Raw genomic sequence first — 17,589 nt, forward strand, 5'->3', positions numbered from 1 at the left:
TCAGTCCTCCAATGATTGGTCACCTGGCTTATGAATGATGCTAGGGATAAATAAGTGGGAGAAATCAGATTCTTTTGAAATTATTGTGTAAGCAAATGTCAAATTTCACCACTAGAGAGAGAGAACCCTAGTGTAAACTTACAACATTTCATAGGAAACTGAGGGTGTGTATAGGATTTAAAACATTTTCAGAAGTTTGTGCCAACACCAATATAAAGGCTTCCTTGCGAATATGTAGGAGCTGATGGTTCTCACTTGAAAATTGTCAGGGCACATTAACTCTCAATGTCTGATAGTGCATATTCCTGGTGGTGCAATTATCGGCTTCTGCATGGACCTCGTGTGTTAGTATGAGGCATTTATATTGTATGGACACACATTATTTTATTATTGTTGGGTGATAGCCTAGAATGTAATTATTCTTGTTCTCAGGTAAAAATATGAAAAGCTTAAAGCTTCTCATTATGCACGCAAAAGCTGGAAAAAACTATAGTTCTCCCTGAAGCCTGGACTCTTATAGTGTGGATCTGGAGTTAGGTAAACATTGCTGAAGTCTGTAAACTGCCCCCATGTAGTGACTGTCTAGGGAAGTACAGTGACAGGGATTGGAAAGAAAGATTTTGCTTTGTGCTTGAAACAAGACATTTAATGTGGACAAAACAGTGGGACTCAGAGACAGTTCACAGAGTCTTTTCACAGAGTTTACTGGGCCTGATAGGATTCAAATGTGGTCTTGAAACTGGCAACAACAGTGAATGGTTATATAGTGATGTAGATAGTCTCCAGTACTTGATAATATGTTTGATTGTATATTAACAGGAAGAAAAAAAAAGTTCCTGCATTTGTGATAAAATTAGGTGAATTTTGCAATGAGCTACAACATAACAAGACATTCAAAGTCGCTTAAGGAACTGAGCTTTATTGGAGCAGAGTGTGGACGCTGTTTACAACAAAACATTTCTGGGAAAACTTGGATTTCCCAAGACCTGAAGACTCCTCCGAGTTCTCACTGTTGTTAGTAAGGTTAATTTGGGGGCAGAACAGGAGCATGCCTTAGCTGCTGTCAGGAAATAGAAGAGCAGAGCAGAGTTGGTCATGGAGGCTCCAGCTCAGACTTGGGAAGATGGAGAAGAGCCATCCCAAGTCCAGAGTGAATAGGTTTCATAGCACCCATCTCCTCTATTTGAAGGGAGCAGGCCCCTAAAGGGAAACACAGGATGCCCAACTCATGAGAATCAGACTCTCATGAGAGTCCTTTGATACCATGTGAAAACCATGACGGCAGAGAGAGACTGAGGGTGCAGCCCACCTTCCTGGCCAATGTTAAATCAGGAAACTATTTTGTTTAGATCAAAACATGATATTCTATTTTTTGGTCTCCCAAGGTCAGCCAAAGTTTGCTGACATGCAGAGGCCCCTCTGTGATCTAGTTGGAGCCCAGAGCTAGGGGAGTCCAGCTGGAGTAGAAGAGCCTGCAACTAGGAAGGGAACTGTTGTTTTGTGTATGGGGGTTCTTTTTGTATCAAGAGGCTTTTTTTGTATTAAGTGCCCAAGAGGGCACTTAACCTTAGTCCTAATTCTAGGAGAACTAAGAAGGGCTGGGGCAGAAAGTCAAAGGGTCAGGGTAGAAGGATTGGATGCCACAAAGAATTACTGGGGCTCATTTTCCCCTTAGCCACTTCTTGGAGGAAGAACTCCATGGGACACATTAGTAAGAAAGTATACAATTATTCCTGTTTTATGTGAAGATTGGAATAAAAAGCAGTTTTGCTGTTTAATATTACAACTGCTTTGTAGGAAGTGTGGATCCTGGTAAATGATGACTCCCCTCACCCCCTTTTTTTTCTGCTGGATCCCTAGGTGGCTTAGCTATGAAGATGGGTACTATGAGCTGCTGATAGTCAAATCATCCTGAGCAATTGAAGAATAATTTGAATTTCCTTTGGCAATCCACGAGAGGAGAAATTTTTGCCAAAGAGATAGGATAAGTGAGCATTTGAGACTGGGTTAACTTGATTCAGGTTAACCTGAATCTTCAATAGACTCATTAATGCGGAGTTTTGTTTCTTCAGAGTAAAATGGCAGAGTTTCATGTCTAGGCCTGTGAGAGAGACATAGTGTACAAGAATATAAAGGTCCACAGGTAGAGGAACTATGAAAATGGAAGCATGTTGCGTTGATCTTTTATGTCTGAAGGATGTGGAGTTGGGAGATTCAAGCCAACCTTAATCTAGCTCTGAAAAGGAGGCTGATCCTGGGTGACACTGGGTTACATAAGAACAATTTTGATGAAATGGTTAGGTCAGAAGCCAGATGTAGGTCCACTGAGGAGTGAATCAGAAGTCAGAATATAGAAACAGGATTGTGTGAATAATTCTTCTAAATCATGAAAATTACATCGAATGCCATTGAGTTGGTGAAATATCCTTCGGAGTCTGTACTTAAAGTATCAGGATACAGCGGATACTGAAAAAAAGAAGAAAGAAAAGGTTGGAACATTTCTAGAGCAATATTTGTGTTGTGGATTTCAAATTCTCACTTTGTAGACCAGTAAACTAGATTTTCTTCTCTTTAGTTTAGGTGAAAAATGAAAGATTAAATAAGCCATGGGAAGATTTTTAAAAAATGACATGAAACTTGAAGGGTAAAAAGTAGGCAAGCAAGTTTATAGTCATGTGGGGAATGCCAATTTCTGGGTTATGGCTGGTTTCTGTTTTTTGGGCCCAAGATAGGATTCAGAATTTGGAATCCTATGAATAATTCCTCTCCTCCCCCAAAGTAGAACAACAAATACAACAATGGCCTATTTGTAAACTACATTCTTATGTTTTTAAACTTGACATACAATTTTACAAGCTGACTTCCATTAATATGTCATGAAAAAAAAAAAGCCATATTGGAAATACAGTGCTAATGGCAAAGGTAACGCTAGGGGAACACTTAAATACTGTCAGGATTATGTATTTTATTAGCTACAAATAAAACAAAATGCAGAGGGGAAGGAGATGCTTTACAAATTCCTGAAAGCCTCTTCATTCATCTGTATATAACTTCTGCAGCAGGGACGACCTTTCTTCTACTCCCAAGCCCATACACCCTTTCTCTTGGTCTCAAACACACAGACATAAAATTTATGTGGGCAGTTTACCATTTTCCAGTTTTCATTAATTCAACTGCTTCATTGATTTTATCAAGACTCCGAGTATGAGTAATTAGTGGATCTAGATTCAACTTCTCTGCCATATAATCAGCAACCAGTTTAGGGATGTGCTCTCTGCTCTTCCAGCCTGAAAATACAGATTAGTGATGAATTTTATACATGAGGCTTCATTATGAAGGAAAGGCCATTTAAAGTAACTGCTGAAGATGCTGGCTTTGACTGAGAAAATCTAAGGCTGTCCCATTTACTTGCCTCAGTCATCAGGAGAATGCCTACCCCAACCACACACCTTATGTAGAGGGTTGGGTTCCTAAAGGAGATGGTACTACAGAGGATAATTAATTCAAAGCAGATAGACCGTGAACCTTGCCGTGAGGTGTTCCTGGTGTCATGTTGCAATCTGTGGAGAGCAGTGAATCCATATCTAATGTATAACAAAGGCCAAGGTCTTGCGAATCATGGAAAGAAGCAATTCAAATGTTAAATATAGCACATTTTTGTGTGTGTGTGCATGCCCTCATGTGTATGTTTTGATCTGCCGCTTCATAAAAGAATCAAATAGCTTAAAGGAAAAGAAGAACTCTCACTGTGGCAGTGGTCCCAATGAAAGCTCTTGGGAAAAGAATGTGTACAAAGCAATGCAAGAATAAAATGTGCTTTCTGGAAGTAAGAATTACACAAGCAAAGATGGAGTTAGCTAAGGTAAGATAAGTTTAGCATTGTATTTTCTCTATTCCCATGATTTTCAAGAAATGCATTAAATTTAGAACTCTGCTAAGTGCCATGCTCAGTGAGTTACCACACAGAATTTGGCAGTCTGCTCATTGCTGGAAAGGGCGGGTGTGGTGTAATTGTGCAAAGTGTAATGTGGCGTAATCTGCTCAGTGTTCTATGCAGATTATTCTGTGATAGAATCTTGGCAGTTACTTGCTTTTCTTGGTTCCAGCTTGGGTTAGGCTCCCCAACTTATTCCCCAAACTATCACAAACTCTTCCAATAGATTTATTTTTAATTTAAGTTGGTTTCTGTTATATGTAACCAAGAATTCTAATTACTGCTCTACGTCATGACATGAAGGGCCAGTGTATATATCTATTTGTTTTTATATTTTGATTGGTGATCTGATAAAGCATTTTTACATCTATATCAACCCCCCACTTTTTTATTATTTCAACCAAATGACAGGAAGGAAAATTCTAGGATCACAGACGGGACTAGGCAGTGTTTCTCAACAAGGACACTCCTGGCATTTTGGGTGGGGAACATTCTTTATTTTGCACATGGTAGGAGGTTTAGCAGGACTGCCCAACACCCATTAAATGCTATTGTTGATTGAAAATCATTGAACCAGAGGACTATACTATTTGTGGAAAAAGTGATTTACATTAATGATCACTATATGAGTGCTAGAGTGGCCAGTGAATCAGGTTCATTCACTGAGGGCTTTAAGAATATTGGTGATCTTTTTTTTACAAGACTTAGCTGAGTATGTATATTTTGAATTAACATTATCATCTATAAATACAATAGAGAGAAATGGCAATGGGTGTATTCAATGATCTTAAATAGAGGAACTAAAATTACAGTTATGAGAAGATTAAATAAGCCATGGGAAGAGTTTTAAAAAATGACATGAAACTCGAAGGGTAAAAAGTAGGTAAGCAAGCTTATATTCATGTGGGGAATGACAATTTCTGGGTTATGGCTGTTACTGAAATTACAATTCCTCTATTTAATAGATTATATGTATAACTGAATTATTATTATTTTTTTCTTACTGGTCCTGCCATGTATCTACTCTTTATAAATGAGTTAGGCAAGGCTTCTAATATTCGTAATAACATGCTGCCATAGCTTACTTGGGGACTACAGATAGCTCCCTTGTGCAAGTAATTCAGGTACTCCTCTAATTCTCATCTCTTTTTGTCCAGGCATTCAGATTGCCCAGAGTTTCTGGATAAATACATTTCTTCATAAATTTCAGATTTCTTGCTTAAGAGCCCAGAATCTTAAGCAGATTTATTTAATTTAGTTTGTCTTCTACTTTTTCAATAAAATACTCTTCTAAAGTCTGTAAAAATGTTCCAGGACAGGTAAAAAACAAAACAAAACAAAACAAAACACAAACAGAAAATCAAAGGATTCTATGATAAGATATTTTTCCTCGGGGTAAAATCATTCTTACTTTTTTATCAATAGTATTTCTTTTAAATCATGAATCCATTGTGTTTAATATATTTGAGTTGGTAGCATGACAACTCATTTGTTTGGGATAAGATTTTACATGAGTTGAACAACGACAACTAATGGCTAAGTATATCCTCCAAAGAATCCCAGCTGGCAGGTGTATAATTTCGCTGAAGTATAGTTATAGATTACACTATTGCCTCCTTTTCAATTTAGAGTTTGCTTTAAACTTTGGACACTGGATTCTTAACCAATCAATTAAAAAACCTCTTTTCCATCTTTGCATGAGAAAAAGCTTTCCAAGAGGAACTAGATACACCCACTATCCATCCCTTTATATTGGGTATTCATATATTGAAAAAAAAATTGTAATATAAAGCTGTTGTTTTATGTCCTTTCTTAAGCATTTATGATATATTTTTCTATTTCCCACCTTCACCTCCTCAGGCATTTCCACCCTTTCCTGCTTCATCCATACCTCCAAAAACAGAACCCTTCAAAGAACGTCCTGAGAATAACTGGCCACTGATGTTGAGTTGACCACCGGCAGGCAACACCCCAACAACCACACAGACCCCATAGCTCTCATTGCAGGAGGCGAGGGCAGCTGCCTGTTATAAAGTGATGCAATACAGTACAGGGGTTAAAAAATGTATGTGAGGATTGAGCCTGCATCTTAATTTCAGCTTAACTCCTGAATGGTCTATGACTTTCTTTTCTGATTCTCCCTATTCTCATTTGAAATAACATTTATCTTGTAAGGATGCTATGAAACACATATAAGATCTTGTATGTTGCCTAGTATAGTACCTGGCATTTTAGGACTCAATAAATGGAAATAACAAAAATGAAAATAGTAAAAACATCCACAGTAGTGATAATAATAAAAATAATTTTTATAAAAATTATTACTGACGCAGGTGGCTGGTAAGAATTGACATTTTTCTTTTAGACAGCTAAGAAGACAGATATTTATATAATAAGATGCTAGTAAAGTGAGAAACAGATACCGTTACATTCATTATGTTCAAAGGCTATTTCTCAGAGTAAGAGTGTGAGAAAGGTTTTGCTGTATCTTCTTACAATAAAGGAATTTATGTATGGTGACTCATGAAAATATTTTTTATGCTGGGAAAAGAGCCCAAGTTGGAAGAGGCAGTTGTTGAGTTTCCATACAGCTGACTAGAAGACAGAGCCATACAACCCAATAATACACTATTTCTCCAAATCTCCAAAGAAAACAAGCCTCAGATTTTGAAGTAACTTCCCCTCAGTTTCTATTCTCTTATGTAAACCATGTTTAGCCAGAAAAACCACCACTTTTTTCCCCTTCAGTTTTGAAATGAACCCGTTTAATCATGACTAGTAAATATTTTTCTTGGAAACTTATATCAGATCTGACATGAAAGACTACCGAAAGTGAAAACACATTGATTTGTAAGGTCAATAATCAAATTTTAACCTTATCTTGCTTAAAACTTCTGGCTTTGAAATTATATGAAAGTTCTAGATTTAGTATCTGGGATAGTGAATAAATTTGTAGGAGTAGACAGAGGGCACCAGCTGAGATGTCATGGAACACAAAGAAAATTAACTAGAGCAAAGTGGAGGGAATTTAAGAAAGCTCATCCAACTATAATCTAAAATGATGACTGGTAAAAGTATTGGTAATTTTCACTCCAGAGGATTACATACCAGAGTGTCCAGATTTCCAATGGCCTCAAAGCAGAAGTCTATACCAGAATCTGTCATATCAAATAAAACTTCTTGAATGGGTTTCTTTAAGTCCAGAGGGTTGAGGCACTCAGTGGCACCCAATTCCTGTGCCTTCTTAAATTTCTCCTTGTTGATGTCCACTCCAATGATCCTGGCTGCTCCTGCCGCTTTACAACCCATGACAACAGACAAGCCAACTCCTCCCAGGCCAAACACAGCACAGGTAGAACCTGGAGTCACCTAAACACATACAGGCAGAAAACCCAGAAAACAAAAAGCAAAGAGAACGTACATCTTTACTCATTTGGGAAGGCTAAGTCTATATGCATGTATTTTTTAATGAGTCATAAGCAAACGATGTTTACATACATAATGTATTATAACTAGAAAGTTTGAATTTTTAAAAATATTTCTAGATATGGAATACTCTTGTCACAGGAACAAAAAACTACCTGAAAGCAGAGTTTCAAGTCATAGGAATTAGTCTGAGTAGTAGTTTAAATGAATTTTCATTGAATCTTAAGACTTATTTGACAGTGTATTTAATTCCAGATTTTTTTGAGTTCTTTAAAATTATCTCTATCTTCCTACAACCATTTTTTTCTCTCTCTCTCCCTCTCTCTCTTTCTTTTGGTATCTGTAAAATTTTCATTACTTATAGGGTCAATGTCTTGTGAAGGCAAAGGCTTTTTTTAAAAAAATTGAGTACTGTCCTACATAGGACTAATTAAAATTTTTTTTTCTATTCTTTCTCTCTGTATAGTATTGGGACTGATGGACAAAATTCAACAGCATCTTTAAGAAGGGAGCTGGGAAGGTTTCAGTGATGTTTTAGAAATAAGAGTTCAATAGCAGCCCATTCAGCCAGAATGGGATCCCCTGGTCAATCTGTCTAACGTAGTAACAATTCCTTCATCACTTGGTTCCTTTGCTCTCCTTTTCTTTTTATTAGCATTTATCACTACCTAATATATCATGCAATATAATATTAACTTCATGAGTTTTGTTAGCTGCTGAATTCTCGCACCTGGGACAGTAAATGGCTCCAGAAATATTTGTCTAAGGAAAGAAAGGATAAATTGGAATATAAAAGGCCACAGAGTCATGTTGTAACTATGTTAGATTTAATTTTCAGGAATTCCTGATATTTCCACTTGTGAATGGCATCCAGACTTAATCTGTCATTTACTACTGACCGAGAGGGAATGGGAAAAATGTTGAAGAGGGTGTGGGAAGACTAGGTAGATAGCAGAGAATTCAAGGATGTTTGGAGTCAGGCTTGGGATTTTTCCTTTGATATGATAAGACATGACCAAGATGCATGAGGCCTTTCAACTCCATATCCCAATAATTCCATTCCAAATGGGTATAAATGCCCCTCACCTTAGCAGTATTGATTGCAGCACCAAACCCAGTGGAAAAGCCACAGCTAATTAGGCATACTTTATCCAGAGGAGCAACTGCATCAATCTTGGCAACTGAGATTTCCTTTATCACTGTGTATTCAGAGAAGGTGCTGGTATTACCAAAGTGATATATTGATTTTCCATTGCAGGTAAACCTGCTGGTACCATCAGACATCAGTTGGGGTTTTGACTGTCTTTTATGGACAAAAAAGAAAAAAAAAATACACATACACACACACAAAGTTTATTTTGAGTTAGAAAGTTTAGATCTTCTCCAATGAAAGTGAATTAAGTTTTCAAAAAGAAAATATTAGTAAAAACTTACTTGACTTGTATACAAAAATTGCCCTCAGAATTCAAGCAAGAGGTACATTCTCCACACTGTGGCAGAAAGAGTGTGATAACTTTGTCACCTAAGAGCAAAATCATGTCTTATTAACATATCATTTTTTAAGGAAACAGATAGCTGTCTTTCAGGATTTTGAGAACAAGGCACCCAAGAAGAAATGACAGCTGAGAATTATTTCCACATTCAGTTGTTCTTGATACCACAAAGCAAATCAAATACTTACAAAAAGAGAGAATGTCTTCAGCATCTGGGCCCAGCCCTGGGCTCAGTGGCTGAATCTTGAGGAACTGGCTCCAGATTTGCCTCCTTTGTGAGTTCTTCTTGGAGTATCAAATAGTTTTTTGTCATATATCCATTCAGTCAAGTCTTATCTCTTCTTAGATTTTCAACACTAATTTCCTTTCTCAGGGATTGAATTTAAAATAGTATGGATACCACATACTCACAGAATAAGTTCTGGATTGGGGAGAAAAAAATTGCTTCTATGCTGTTCTCTGTGTTTGACATCAACCCTTTCTTCTTGACCTTAGAGATCAAAGGTAGGCAGACTTCTGTAGTAGTGGTCAAAGTATCAGGACATGATTAGAAGAGCTTGCCTGTGATGTATTTTACTGGCTGCCCCCATGGTCTAACACTGTAAACCAGATAAATTTGTTTTATACTTTTAGTTAAAAACCTTATTAAGATTTAGTTTCTTCTATTTATTTTTATTTTTAAAAAAGTAACACATACATATGATAAAAATTTAAACTGCACAAAAGTAAAAATTATCACTCTATTCCCCAGTTCCCCATCTTAGAGACAGGTACTCTGACCAGTAACAATGATATTTTTCAGAGCTGAAAAATGCAAAGGTAAGCATACCATCTACCCTGGTTTGGGCCTAGCTTTTTTACTTAACACTCTATCATGGAGCTTTCTATTTTAGTACATATAGTGCTCCATCATTAATCAGTGCCATGAACACTGATAGATATTTAGGTTGTTCTTTGTTTCCCTCCACCCCAACACTAAAACCAATAATGCAATGAGTATCTTGTTGTAGACAGAGTTCTAAAATGTCCTCCCAAAGATATCCTGCACAAATCCCTAGAAACTGTGACTATGTTGTGGTATCATGCCTGTGAGTATGTTATGCTATGTGGCAAGGGCTACTCTCTAGATGTAACTATAGTTACTAATCAGTTGACATTAAGATAGGGAGATTATACTGAATTATCCAGGTGGACTCAAGGTAATCACATGAGCCATTGAAAGAAGAGCAGAGGAAGGCAGAAGAGGAAGTAAAAGTGACTTAACACCTGTGGAAGGATTTAGTGGGCCATGGCTACTTCAAGGCTGGAAGGTGCCACAGAAGAAGAAATGTGAGCAATTTCACGGAGCCGACCGCTGGTGAGGAAATAAGGACCTCAGTCCTACAGCCTCAAGGAATTGGATTCTGAAAACTACTTGAATGAACTTGGAAGTCGATTTTTCTCCAGAGGCTCCAGATAAGGACCCACTTGGCTACTACGATTTTGACCTTGAAACGTGAGCAGAAAACCCAGCCAAGCCCACTCAGATTTCTGATCTATGGAAACTAAGATAATACATTTGTGTTGCTTTAAAATGTTATATTTGTGGTGATTTTTTCCAGCAGCAATAGAAAATGAATATATGAACATATATCTATGAAATAAGTTTCTAGAACTGAAACTGTTGTGTCCAAGAATATCTACATTTAAATGATATTACATATTGCCACATTTAGAGTTGAGCAAATCTACAAATCCAGAAAATCTATGTTCCAAACAATAAGATATGAGGGAGCTGTCTGCCTATATTCTTGTCAACCCTACATATTATCAAACTTCTTAACCTTTGCCGATCTGCTAGATAAAAAGTGTTTCTTCATTGCATTTAAAAATTTTACTGTACATTGACAAATTATGTATTTATGGAGTACAATGTGATATTATGTGTATATAGTATGGGATGATTAAATCAAGCTAATTAATATGTTAAACACTTGAAGATTTATATTTTGTGGTGATAACATTTGAAATGTATACTCTTAGCAATTTTGAAATATAGTATAATTCATTATTATTAACTGTAATCACCATGCTGTTCAATAGATCTCAAAAAACTTATTTTTCCTATCTAGCAGAAATTGTATACCATTTGACCACATCTCTCCATTTTTCCCACCCCCCAGCCTTTTAAAATGTTATTTATTTTTAATATGTCTGAGGTTGGGCATATTTTAATGTATTTAAGAGCATTCATATATATATATACACACACACATATGTATATATGTACATTTCTTTAAACTAGATATGTATTTTGTTTGCCCATTTTTCTACTCAGCTTTTAACAATTGCTTTTAAAGAAATTATTTCTATGTTAAGAAAATTGGTCCATTGTCCTACTGGGTTTTGACTTCTGGGGTTTTTTTAAACATGCAGAATCTATGTAATTTTTACATTGTCAAATTTATTTATATAAATATCTATTTTATATCTTCTGGGTATTTTTTTGTATTGATTAAAATTTTCTTCCCTCCTCGTAGATAATACAGTGTTCTCCCATGTTATTTTATAGTACTTCTATGGTTTTCCTTTTCACATTTAATTTTTAGATTCATGTATATTTTTTTTATATAAAGAATGAGATGGCAACCCAATTTACTTTTTTAGTCCAGATAACTATCTAGTTGTTTCAACACAATTTGTTGAATAATCTGTTTCCCCTCTTGAGTTTGAAAGACAAAACTCATGCTGCATTAACTTCTTATGTTTATTTGGATCCAATCTGGGACTGCTGCTTTATTTGGTTCCACTAATGTGTTTGATTGTTTATCATAATGCCTCATTTAAATAATTGTTCAATAATTATTTAAATTATTCAACCTTTTTTTCATAAATGTTTGTCTCATTTGTACTTTCAAGTCCAGTTTCAGTGCATTCTACTTCTTGTTTTCTTCTTATTTTCAAAATGTAAATGCAAAGAATACAATATATTTAGTATTTTATGTAACTTACAAGTAATTATCCCTCCTTTTCTAAGAAGTTGGCAACATTTCAGCTTTTATTTCACTTGATCCTGACATACTTAAGGGGTGCTTATAATTTTCTTGATGTTGGTTCCAAGTTGTTGCTTTTTTCTATTACCAGGTGCTAATTCCTACCTGGTTTCACTGTGCTTACTCCTTCTCCAATACTCTCAACGATTCCAGCCCCTTCATGACCCAAGATGGTGGGATACAAGAGGTCCAAGTGTTTACTCCCCAATATTTTCATCTCTGTACCACACAGTCCGGTGGCCACAACCTGCATGGAAGGCAAAGAGTACTGCAGTTCCCGCTGTTTCAGATAATGGCGTTTTAGAGTTGTTGATTGTAAGGCTTTTTGCTAGTTTGATATTCTCCATTTATACACTGCATTCATTTCTTATCAGTTTTAATTCTAGGGAAGGGTCAATAATAATTTGTTAAAGCAATGAAATGTTTTTCATTAGCTGATTTCAGAATCAAGATTATGATTGAAAATTTACTGGGGAGGGTGGGTAGAATGGGGTCAGAAGAGAAGCTGTAAAATTACAGTGTGACTTGATGTCTGAGATCTCAATTGGCTTCACTGAGCTTGTAGGTGGAAGTGTGGAGGAGAAAGACCAATTATAAAAATAAAGGAATTGAGCTGAGTGCAGTGGCTTATGCTTAAAATTCCAGCATCTTGGGAGGCTGAGGGAGGAGAATCACTTGAGGGCAGGAGTTTGAGACCAGCCTGGGCAAAATAGTGAGACCCCCATCTCTACAATAAATAAATAAATTAGCCAGGCATGGTGGCATGCACCTGTAGTCCAAGCTGCTTGGGAGGCTGAACTGGGAAGATCACTTGAGCCCAGTAGTTCGAGGCTCCAGTGAGCTATGATTTTGTACCACTGCACTCCAGTCTGGGTGACAGAGTGAGACCCTGTCTCTAAAATGAAATAAAATGTAATGAAATAAAATAAGATAGAATAAAATAAATAAATTGGAACACAGGAGGCAAAGGAATAATGTTTCCTATTATAATATAATTAAAACATTAATTTATTTTACAAGTGAACTTTATAGTTTTGTTATTTGTACAAGTCATAATCTCACTTTATTGTAAGTTAGCCAGACAGTTTAAAATGAAGGCACTCCAGAACAGTGGTTAAGAGTTCAGGGGTGAAAAACTGGCTCTCCCCCTTCTCAGCTGTGTGAACTTGGGGGTAAATTTTTCTTTCTGGGTCTCAGTTTCTTCATTTCTAAAATAAATATGAAGTTTGCATACATGCAGCCACACACTCACACACACACACTCCTTAGTCAAGAAATGAAATATATTGAAATTTGTGCATGTAAAAGGAGGATTATTGGAACAATATCATAAAATTGCCTGAATTACCTGCGACCCAACTGTAGAAACTGCTGTCAGACCTCATAGACCTAGACATTTACCAAATAGTCCTTGTCTTTATCTCTTTACTTGATTCAATATGGGCATAGTTGCATTCACCTATTATTCTCTGCAGATCGGCTTTCTCCATTTATTTTGCTGATCATGGTTAAAAACAGTTACCAGTGATGAGTCTGCCCAACCTAACCATTGCCTGCCATCACTCACTCTGCTATAGTGCCCATATCTTCGTTCAAATTCACTGGTGAGAGCTTCAGATGTGTAGCTTGTCTGATAATGGCTGAATGTCTTTGAGTGAGGGTCTAAACCTGGTTGCATGAGTTGTGACCCTGTGGGTGGGGAGTGGATGCAGACAACCCAATAGCGCACTGCTTACTCCATGGGGGATGTAGGGTGGAGAAGGCACTCTGAAAAGAAGGCACGAACTGTGCAGATGAGATGACTTAGAAAATGACTGTCTCTTTGTAATCTATCATTAAACAGTACTTTTTCTTTATTGTTATAATTGAAATAATAACAAAGGACTCTGAACTTCAAGTCAGGTAAACGATTTTCTAGTTTGGAGGACGCCTATTAGAACCATCTGGAAGTGATTTAAAAAATTTGCATGTCCAGGCTGCACCCCAGACTAATTAAATCACAATTTCAGAATTTCTGGGGATGGGACTTGGTTATCAGCATTTTTCAAAGCTTCCAGCTGATTCCAAATAGGTAACCAAGGTTGAGAAAAACTGTTGTCATCTCCTGCACTCAAGCAATCTTCCCGCCTTTGCCTCCCAAACTGCTGGGATTACAGGGATGAGCTATCACGCTCAGCCGAGAAAAATTAGTCTATATTTTTATTCTACTAGCTGTGTGACCAGTCCCTAAACCGCAGCTGGCTTCAGGCTTCGCATCTGTAAAATATCGGGTTTTCCTAAGGCCCTTCCAGCTCTAACTTGAGTTTCCAGACTCAGCTATGATTTGTTTGTAATCAAACAATTTTTTATTCAAAATATTTCAAGATAAATGTTATGAAGAATGCCATAAAAATTTACAAGTAGAGATTAAAATAGGGCTTGAGGGTAGAAATTTTTTAAATTAATAGTTAGTACAATAGCTGTAAATTAGCCTCAGTTTTATTCTTTGGGCAGTTAGCCTATGCTTTACTTCCCTAACCTTTTATCTGGCTGGATTTAAAAATTGATGGAAATGTTTATGAAAAAGAAATGCAAAGATATGCAGTTTTATTTTTTTTCTGAGTTGAATATCCTGAGAAGAATATGTAACTTACAGTAAGAAGCTCTGGCTTTTGGTGTGACTTTTTTTGTTTGTTCGTTTTACCTTTATGCGAACTTCCTTTGCCTTTGGTGGGGCCACTTCTACCTCCTCAATAGAAAATGGTGCACCAGGCTTCCAGAGTATGGCTGCTTTGCATCTTATAACCTGGGAAATAGAATATGGGGGCAGAATGAGAAACTCCGTAAGTTTGAGAGTTGGAAGATTGCTATATTAGTGATATAGAATCACTAAATTGGATTAGTCCAATTTTCTGCACTCAAGAAAACAAAAATAATAAATATATGCTGAAGGTAGTCTTTCTGACCCCAATTTAAGTTTTTTTGTATTATCAGCCTCGGTTGGTATTAGTTTTGCAAATACCAACTGTATTTACAAAATGTAACATGACCAAGAGGATAGATGTCATACTTTTAAAGATTCTAATTAAAAAAATTGTGCCTATTGGCTGGGCACCGTGGCTCACGCCCGTAATCCCAGCACTTTGGGAGGCCGAGGCCGGTGGATCACGAAGTCAGGAGTTTGAGGCCAGCCTGCCCAACATGGTGAAACCCTGTCTCTGCTAAAAATATAAAAATTAGTCGGGCGTGGTGGCGTGTGCCTGTAATCCCAGCTACTCAGGAGGTTGAGGCAGGAGAATCACTTGAACCTGGGAGGCGGAGGTTACAGCGAGCCGAGATCATGCCACTGCACTCCAGCCTGGCAACAGAGTGAGACTCCATCTCAAAAAAAAAAAAAAAAAAAAAAAATTGTGCCTATTTATGGGATACCTGAAAAATTTTGTTACATGTATATAATGTGTAGTGACCAAGTCAGGGTATTCAGGGTGTACATTACCTGAGTATAATACAGTTTTGTTGAGTATAGTCATCTTACTCTGGTATCAAACATTGAATTTATTCCTTCTATCTTATTGTATGTTTGTACCTTTTAACCCACTTCTCATCATCCTCTCCACTCACCCTTCCCAGTCTCTATTATCTATTTTTCCACTCTCTACTTCCATGTGTTCAAACTTTTCAGATCTCACATTTAAGTAAGAACATGTGATATTTGTCTTTTTGTGCCTGGCTTATTTCACTTAAGATAATGATCTTCAGTTCTATCCCTGTTGCTGCAAATGACAGGATCTCATTCTTTTTTGTGGCTGAATAGTACTCCATTGTGTATATATACCACATGTTGTTTACCCATTCATCCGTTGATGGATAATTAGGTTGATTCTATATCTTTGCTATTGTGAGTAGTGCTTAGGCAAGTTCAGGTATACCTTTAATATATTATTTTCGTGTAGGTAGGTATCCTGTAGTGGGATTGCAGATGTCATACTTTTTATATTACTATGAATAAAGTGGCCTGGTGGCTGTTTCAGGGTAGGAATGGCATTACAGTGTGGGAGTTATTTGTGATCCTAAGCATGGGAAAAATCAGTTTTGGAGTGGAAGGGTGAGTTATGGAGCAAGGAATGGAGGCAATCATCAAATGGTGTCTATTGGCAGACTGAGATTGGAGAATTTGTTGGTGGCAAGGTAGTTCTTAAAGGTTCTGATTTCAGGCCACCACTGTTGTCACTATAAATTCTCTTTCTGTGTGGTCTTATCTATTTTGCAGATTCAACCAGTACCTTTATGTGAGTAATCTATATTTATGAGGCATATTTCTCCCTAGACTAATGTATTCATTTGCTGTTTGAAGTTCCTGGAGGTATTTCAAACTCAACATGTTAAAACATGAACGTGTCATTATTTCTTTTTCCCATTTCCACCTTCCTCCATGCTCTAGTAGACAAAACACTCAATATATTCCTCCCTCTGCTACCTCTATTTCAACTAGCAGCCATGCAATGTGTTCACTCACTCAAGATAGAAACCTGGGAAGTAGCCTCAATTTTTCTCTCCCTCAGTCTTCACAGTCTAAATTTTTCAGGGATATGTCGCCTTTTCTCCACTCCTGCTACTACTGAAAAAGCTTCCTGCTTTATCTCTGTCTTGCTTTTACCACCTTCGAAATCACCCTTTATACCATTGCCATTTGAAGTATAATCCTAGTCACACCAATCTCTTATCTAAAAATGATGTTGTTACCTTTTGCTTAACTGGATCCACTGACATCAGGATTCTCTCTCTGTCAGTCTCTCCAACCTTATATCCCGTCTTGTGCTTCAGGCTTTACCTTTCAGCTCCCAAACATATTCTGAAATTTCTTACATGGGATATTTTCTCAGTCTCTGTATTACTCCTCATGTTGTTTTATCTGCCTGCACACACTTCTTCTTTACCTGGTGAATTCATATTTCTCCAGTGATTTCCCCTTCGGTATCACCTCCGGGAAACCAAACTGGGTTAGGAGCATTTCCTTGAGGCTCCCATCCTCTTTCTCTTTACTATTCTTGTATATTGCTTTATAATTGCTCTTTTATAATTATTGTCTCTCTGTGAGATCCTTGGAGAAGGGGATATATCTTTGACTCTGGAAATTCTGATAAAGAGCTTGGACATTACTTATTGAAGAGATGAGAGAACTGAGGGAAGTCAAAGCAGATAAAGTGAATTAAGAAAAAGGGAGAGGAGGAGGAGGAGAGATACTATGATTATGACAGCTTCTCACCTTTAGGAGCCCAAAGACTAGCTCTGGGTGATTAGATGTTGGTAAAGAGATGAGCACACAAACTAACAAAGATATGACACAACATAAAGAATAAGACTTCACCTACTTGGCCTGTAGTGTTCATGCTGATTTTCTCCACCACGGACAAATTTATTGAGAAAGGGAGGCCCTGTCGCAACTTTCACTGTAGAAAGTACAAAGGTACACAGGTGACTGGTAGATCAGAAGGCTGGGTCCTGAGCTTTCTATGCAGTCAGGTGATTATTAAACAGGAAATACAGATTCTCCTGCTTCTTGAGGGAGGTTCCTAAGTGTAATCTGAAATAAGCTCAGCTCAATGAAAGAGCACAAAAGGTGAAATTGCAAACTATCTTTTTTCCCCTTAATCAAACAGGTCCCCTCTTAGTATCCACTCTTTCGAGTTTTAAATTTGGACTTTTAAACGTCCAAACTTAAAGT

At 37.1% G+C, this 17,589-nt stretch overlaps 1 protein-coding gene across 1 annotated transcript; it reads right to left on the minus strand.

Annotated features, from left to right (window-relative positions):
- Nucleotides 1–898: 898 nt before the first annotated feature.
- On the minus strand, nt 899–17,348 carry ADH6 (alcohol dehydrogenase 6 (class V)). Its single transcript, XM_025385677.1, has 9 exons — nt 17,237–17,348; nt 14,569–14,670; nt 11,991–12,132; nt 8,795–8,882; nt 8,447–8,663; nt 7,043–7,303; nt 5,826–5,958; nt 3,149–3,287; nt 899–2,466 (listed from the first exon to the last, which is right to left on the minus strand). The coding sequence occupies exons 1-9, from the start codon at nt 17,252–17,254 to the stop codon at nt 2,442–2,444; spliced, it is 1,125 nt and encodes a 374-aa protein (XP_025241462.1). The 5' UTR covers nt 17,255–17,348; the 3' UTR covers nt 899–2,441.
- Nucleotides 17,349–17,589: the final 241 nt, after the last annotated feature.

This window comes from Theropithecus gelada, chromosome 5 (genome assembly GCF_003255815.1).
Source record: "Theropithecus gelada isolate Dixy chromosome 5, Tgel_1.0, whole genome shotgun sequence".
Taxonomy (NCBI): Eukaryota; Metazoa; Chordata; class Mammalia; order Primates; family Cercopithecidae; genus Theropithecus; species Theropithecus gelada.

Excerpts from the sequence above, each read along its gene's own strand:
- ADH6 (XM_025385677.1), bottom strand. Across the intron at positions 5,959-7,042 it reads TTGGAAATCTGGACACTCTG|GCAGCTGCCCTCGCCTCCTG; the intron begins GTATGTAATCCT and ends ACTTTATAACAG. Across the intron at positions 3,288-5,825 it reads GAAGGGTTCTGTTTTTGGAG|GCTGGAAGAGCAGAGAGCAC; the intron begins GTATGGATGAAG and ends CTGTATTTTCAG.